The 7,414-nt window shown below is 38.3% G+C and overlaps 1 protein-coding gene across 1 annotated transcript; it reads right to left on the bottom strand.

The window, feature by feature from the left end:
- Positions 1-4,902: 4,902 nt before the first annotated feature.
- Positions 4,903-5,454, bottom strand: LOC138349252 (uncharacterized). The gene has a single exon (XM_069299569.1). It carries the CDS (start codon positions 5,452-5,454, stop codon positions 4,903-4,905), a length of 552 nt encoding a protein of 183 aa, XP_069155670.1.
- Between the last annotated feature and the right edge of the window lie 1,960 nt (positions 5,455-7,414).

Below are 7,414 nucleotides of genomic sequence, written 5' to 3'. Positions count from 1 at the left end.
CACATAGTATTAGTTGATCGGAGTGTCACGTTCCGACACATAGAATTAGGCGATTGGAGTGTCATGTGCCGACACATGTAGGGGATCGGAGTGTCACGTTCCGACACATGTAGGGGATCGGAGTGTCACGTACCGACACATGTAGGGAATCAGAGTGTCACGTTCCGACACATAGAATTAGGGAATCGGAGTGTCACGTACCGACACATAGTAGTAGGGGATCGGAGTGTCACGTACCGACACAAGAGGAAGAAAGATATTGAATCTTGGAAGATGATAATATACTCAATTTAATAAAACTTAATTCCCAAATGAGTATGGTGTTGAGCCTTGAGCCCTCATGGATGAACTTGATGGTATTTACTGATGATTATAGTACTTGTTGTTGCTACATGTTGAGTTTTATAGTTGATTTATGATATTACTTGATATATACTGTTCTCTATTTTGAGTTGACCGATGATATCTACTCAGTACCCGTGGGTTGTACTGACCCCTACTTTTATGTTTTTCTTCTTGTTATTTGTGGAGTGCAGCAAACGTGCCGTCATCTTCGACTCAACAGTAACTCAAGCCAGTCTTTGTCACACCGGATCGTCAGGGTGAGCTAACGCTTCTAGCTTGGACTGGATCTTCTCCTTCATGTCTTGATGCCTTGAACTTCCGGCATGGACTAGCTTCTTATGTATTTTTAGCTTCTTAGAAACTCTTAGAATTAGTAGTTGAAAGTAGATGTTCTTGTGATGATGACTTCCAGGTTTTGGGAATAATAGATGTTGAATAATAATAGTTATTGATTTTATTAATAAGTTTAAGTCTTCCGCATTACTTTCTGTTTATATTATATTGAAATGTTAAGGTTTAGATTGGTTGGTTCACTCACATAGGAGGGTAAGTGTGGGTGCCAGTCGCAACCCGGTTTGGGTTGGTGACAACTCACCGGCTAAAGTGACCTAAAAGATGCTAGCGTACATGGGAATGGAACCCTGTTAGATCCCTATATTCAAAGTAAAGTTTTAAAGACTAGCCGATATAACGAGACCCATACCTAGCATGACGCACAGTATCATCTAATGAGAGTGATGTGAACCTCCGCCATTCCCGATGAAGGCATCACCACTCATGGCTAGTCTATTGGTGCTCAGTATAAATTTCCATTACATTCAACTCATACGTCATGGAAGCTGTCTTCTAGTATGAGGACATCATCGCTAAATTGATGATTTCTTAACTTATCATTAGTATTAAGTCTGTTAATCTCAATACATTCATTACAATGCTCATAGAGACTGGTCTCTTCATTAATTTTACATTCTCATAGGTGAGTACATTTTGGTAACATTTACTTAGGCTCATTTGAGATTGCTATCATTTTGTCACCACATTCATTAATATTAGCACATTTTTACTTCATAATTAATCACCATTTTTAAGTGAATGTTTATGTCATCATATGCCAATGCATTTTGCCATTTAGTGTATTTCATACTCTTACTTAAGCCTTCTAGGTTTTCATCATTTCATTGTTCATTTTATCATTTCATTATTAATTTCATCATGTGCCAATGAAATTGGACATTTAGTGTGTTTTACACTCTTAAATAACTCTCCTATGGTTACATCATTTCATTACATACATCTTTGGTTCACTTATTTTTAAAAGTATGCTAGACTTATGGGTCTATAAATACAATACATGAGGCTTCATTTATAGTTCGTTTAAGTGATTAATATCTTCCTAAGATTATGTGGTACAAGACTTATGAATCTTGTATGTATGCAAATATCTCGATTTCGATCTATGTAGACAGCATTTTTCTTGAATTTAATTCACGTATGACTTATGTATCATTATGGAATTCGGGCAAGGGATCCCGGTTTCGAATCCCTTGGACAACACTTACATTTTTCATTTATTTTATTTTGGTTCACACGGATTTGGGACCCAAGATCAAGCCCCATCGCCGTCATTTTCTTTTAATTTCTTTTATTTACTTTTTCTCTTTCATGGACGAGAGGTTGTGGGATCCAACCCCCATAGAAACTTTTTATTTTAATCTCTTTATCCATCGCTTCTTCGAGTTGACCATGAGGTTGTGGGATCAAACCCCCACAACCTCACATTATTTTTCATTTAACTTTTATTTTACGCCTAGAGGTCGTCGTTCGATTCCCACACCTCACACTTATTTTCTTTTCATTCCTTCGGATTGACCAAGATGTTGTGGGTTCAAACCCCACTCCTCTCATTTCTTATTTTCATACATCATTTTCCAGCCCAAAACCATGGTTCACATCCTCTTCCCCCCATTACTTTTTACGTTTTTATTTTCATGGTTTTTAACATGGTGAGGTCACAGGTTCAATCGTCCATGACCTCACTTTTTTTATTTCATTTTTTCACAACATTTGAAACTGGAAATTTTGTAGTTTTTCTTCAGCATCTTTTCGTCAAGTTAGACATTAGTTCTTAGGGAATTTCATAGTTAATTTAGAACTTTTTAGGTGCATTTTCATAGATTAAATTAGCCAAGAGTTTCTCACTCAATTCAGCCACATTAAACTTCATATGAACATCAGGATTTACATAAGTTTGTGTATGAAAGATCACAACCCTAACATTACAATTTTCGAGCCTTAACCCGAGAACACCTAGTCACGGTCACATTTTTGCACACATATGCATATAGTTTTGGAACACATAGGTTGTTATTCATACGATTTGAAACACACATATATGAACATATTTATCACGAAAATGCAATACACACCTAATATATACCAGCAAACATACCCATCCTACGAATCATTGGGATCTAGTGACAGGGACATGCAAAGGGGAACAACCCTAGTTTTCTTAATAGATTCGTCTGAACCTTAGGGGTCTCATGGAAAAGGGACGAATAAATAAGAGAACCCATACCTTTTTGACATTCAAACCTCGACTTGCCTCCCCAAAATTTCTCCACACACGTCGAAAACTGGAAGATCAACACCCCACTCGACGTAAATCCTTCTCTTTGCTTACGTAATCGATTAATGTTTGTTTTTCTTATATTTTTGTGTGAATTCTTCAAGTGTGAAGAACCTTGGTAAATTTTCTTTTCTTGAATGTTATTTGGAAGAGAGAAACGTGAATGGGAGAAGAGAGATTGAATGTGAAAGAGAGTTACCTTAGTCTTAGGAGTCATGTTTAGGACTTAGTCAAAAAAGGTTTTAATAAATAAAAAAAATAAAAATCATATTTCCCTTTTATTTTAAATCATCCAATAAATAATAAATATTAATTAGATTAATTTATCTACTTAAACAAAAACAATTTCAATCATCGCTTTAACCTAGGTTCGAACCGGTGGAGCAAGAATTAACTCTAAGAGTTAATGTTCGGCCTTATCTCCTCAAAATGCCCCTCTAACATACTAATTAATTAATTATATATTTAGGGTAATTACTATACTACCCTTAGACTGGCAAAACACAAATTTACCCCTAGAGCCTCCAAAGTTAAGATTTCCCTTTTTTAAGTGAGGTAAAGACTGCCCAAGTTAGTTGGCATTGCTGTCGTAAGGGTACAGAGGTCTAGTTTTATGCGGATCAATCCATGTTAACCCGGTCTAATTGTAGGCATTCTAATCACATTAAGAACTATTTAGCATAACCGTTTTTAGGGTTGTTACATTATCTCCCCCAGAAACATTCGTCCCCAAATGACACTACTAGCTATTTCAGATAATTCTAGTAAAATCATAACAAAGTGACAATACACAATCAACAAATAGCAACAAAGAATGGAGAGATAAGGAAACTTAGCCAGAAGAGTGGGAAGTCTAACCTCAAGAGAGGAAAAGATGAGGGTAGCGGGATGTCATATTTTCCTCGGCCTCCCACGTAGCACGCTCGAGAAGATGATTCCTCTGAAATATCTTCACTGTGTCAATATCTTGGTTCCTCAGCCGCTTGATCTGTCAATCAAAAATCTCAATATGTACCTCCACATACGACAAGTCTTTAGTGAACCCAAATCTTCAACAGGTAGAATCATTCCTGGATCACCTAGGAACATAATAAACATAGAAACATGAAAAACTATATGATCAGAAGCTAACTACGCAGGCAATGCCAACTGATAGGCCAAGTAACCCACACTCAGGATCTCATATGGCCTAGCATACCTCGGACTCAACTTCCTTTAGCTGCCAAACCTCATCACCCCCTTCATAGGTGATATCTTCAAATAGATCTGCTCACCAATATCAAACTCTAAGGGCCATTGTCTGTTGTCTGCATAAGACTTCTTGCGACTATAAGCAGTGGCCAACTAGCCCCTAATCACTCTAACCTTCTCTAAGGCCTCATGAATGAACTCAGGACCAAAAATGGATAAATCTCTAACCTAGAACCACCAAACTGGATACCTACACCTCCTACAATACATTGCCTCAAACGGTGCTATCCCAATACTGGAGTGATAGATGTAATTATAAGAGAACTATATCAAAGGCAGATGGTTGTCCCAACTCCCTTGAAGTCAATTACACACGCCATAAGCATGTCCTCCAATGTTTGAATGGTGAGCTCTCCATTCCCATAAGTCTAAGGATGAAAGGCAGTACTAAGCTTCACTTGTGTGCCTAAGATCTTTTGGAACGATCTCTAGAAATGTGAAGTGAACTGAGCTCCTCTATATGAAATGATAGACAAAGAAATCTCATGTCATCTCACAATTTCATCGATATAGAGTTTGCATAATCGTCGGCTCTATAAGTAGTCTTTAAATCGATAAAATGGGTAGACGTAGTCATCCTGTCTAAAATAACCCAAATGGAGTCATGTTGTCTACTAGTATGCGGAAGACCAACAACGAAGTCCATATTAGTGGTCTTCAATATCCATGTCGGAACCTCAAATTTGAGTAAGACCACCAGGTTTATAATGATTTGCCTTAAGTTGCTGATAATTAGGACACTTGGCCACATAATGTGCAATGTCCTTCTTCATGTCATCCCACAAATAGATATTTTTAAGATCATGATACATCTTGGTGGGTCCTTGAAGTATGGAGTATGTGGAACCATAGGCCTCTTCGATGATCCTGGTCCGCAAATTATCCACATCTGGTACACACAACCTATCTTGGTACCTAAGTATGTAATCAACCCCCAAAGCAAAAGACTTATTCATCATAATAAACACTGTTTCCTTCAGCTTCATCAAAAAATGATCCAGATGTTGACCCTCCTTGCCTTCAACTAGTAAGGATGATTCTGAACTTGGATGAACTGAAACACCCCTACTCGTAGAGTATACTAACCGCACTCCCAGTCTTGCCAGTCTATGTATATGTTTCACCAACTCCTTATTGCCATCCTCAACATGGGATGTACTTCCCTTCCTCATCCTACTCAAAGCCTCTGCAACAACATTTGCCTTACCTTGATGGTAGTGGACATTCATGTCATAGTTCTTCAACATCTCCAACCATCTCTGCTGACATAGATTCTACTCTTTTTGTGTGAACACGTACTAGATACTCTTGTGTACTCTGAACGCATCCACATGCAACCTATACAAGTAGTGCCTCCACAGTTTCAGTGCAAACACCACAGCTGCCAACTCCAGTTCATGAGTAGGATAATTCTTCTAATGAACCTTGAGCTATCTGGACGCATAAGCTATCACCTTACTACCCTGCATAAGAACACCACCCAAACCAACCCTGGATGCATAACAATACATAGTGTAATTCTCACCACACATAGGCAAAGTATGCACCGGGGCTGAAATGAGTCTATCTTTGAGCGCTTGCTAACTCTTATTACAAGCCTCCGTCAATTTAAACTTGGCCTTCTTCTTAGTAAAAGCTTCCAGTGAGGTTGCAATGGAATAAAAACCCTCTACGAACCTACGATAATAACAAACCAATGCCAAAAATCTAGAAATATCTGTGGGAGTAAGATGTTTTGGCCAGTTCTTAACAGCTTCAGTATCCCTGGGATATACCTCCACACCTTTGTCGTACACAACATGACCCAGTAAGGTCACTGATCTATGCCAGATGTCACACTTGTTGTATTTGGCATACAACTAATGTTGTCTAAGTACCTGCAGGGTTAGTCTCAAATGTTATTCATGTTCTTCCTTGGTCATAGTGTAGATGAGAATGTCATTAATGGATAATATGACGAAAGATTCAAGGTATTCAAGGAAGACTCTGTTCATGAGATCCATAAATGTAGTAGGTGCATTAGTGAGACCAAATGACATAACTAGAAACTCGTAATGAACATAACTGGTACGAAAGACCGCCTTTGGAACACCTTCATTCCTAACCCTAAACTGATGGTACCTTGAAAGCAGATCGATCTTCGAGACGAACTAGACTTTTGGAGTTCGTTAAAAAACTCATCGATTCAGGCAAGTGGATGCTTATTCTTGATAGTGACTTTGTTGAGCTGCCTATAATCGATACACATTCTAAGGGTTCTATTTTTCTTTTTCACAAACAACACTAGAGCGCCCCAAGGGGATATGCTCGGCTGAATGAAACCCTTATCAGTGAGATCTTTTAACTGCAACTTCAACTATTTGAGTTCAGCTAGAACCATTCAATAAGGAGGAATTGAAATTGGTTTACTATCTGGTTCTAAGTCTATACAAAAGTCAATTATAGAGGGGGAGGAACTCCAGGCAAATCATCAGGAAATACATCTTGGAACTCATTCACTACAAGCACTGAGTCTATGGAAGTAATGTCATGACATAAATCTATTACACTCAAAAGATGACATAATAACCCCTTGGACATCATTTTATTTGATTTAAGGTTCCAAAATCAAGGGATTAGGATGACTCGAGTTGTACCCTTCCCAAACTAGCTCTTCTTTATTAGGGAAATGAAATATCACAATCCTATTATAACAATCCATGCAAGCATAACAAATATGAAGCAAGTTCATGCCATGAATAACGTCAAAATCATGCATTGGCAACTCAACCATGTCCTATCACATAGTCTTACCACGTGCAACTATTAGGTAATGTTTGTGTACTCTATCATTTCTTACATTTTCTCCTAAAGGTTTACTAACCACTATAGCATCATGAAAAAGTTCAGGAAATATCTCAAAAGTGATAGCAACTAAAAGAGTTAGAAAGGAAAGCTTAGACCCTAGATCAAGTAATGCATCAATAGAAGTTGACAATACTTGCAGCATACGTATGACCACATCAGCAGACTTCTCCTGCTCCTCCCTTCCCTTTAGGGTGTAGAAACTGTTCCTCTTAGGAGGCTTGGCTGCTGCTGCATCCTTTGGATTAGGCCTAGTCTGAGCATTACCTTAAGCATGACCTCTTTTTGTGTGCAGTCCTTAACCATGTACCCTCTCTTACCGCAACCGCAGCAGGCATTAGTGCC

The sequence above is a fragment of the Solanum lycopersicum genome, chromosome 6 (assembly GCF_036512215.1).
Source record: "Solanum lycopersicum chromosome 6, SLM_r2.1".
NCBI classification, from domain to species: Eukaryota; Viridiplantae; Streptophyta; class Magnoliopsida; order Solanales; family Solanaceae; genus Solanum; species Solanum lycopersicum.
Note: the sequence above shows the minus strand (reverse complement) of the source record. Positions and strands in the feature narration are given on the sequence as shown.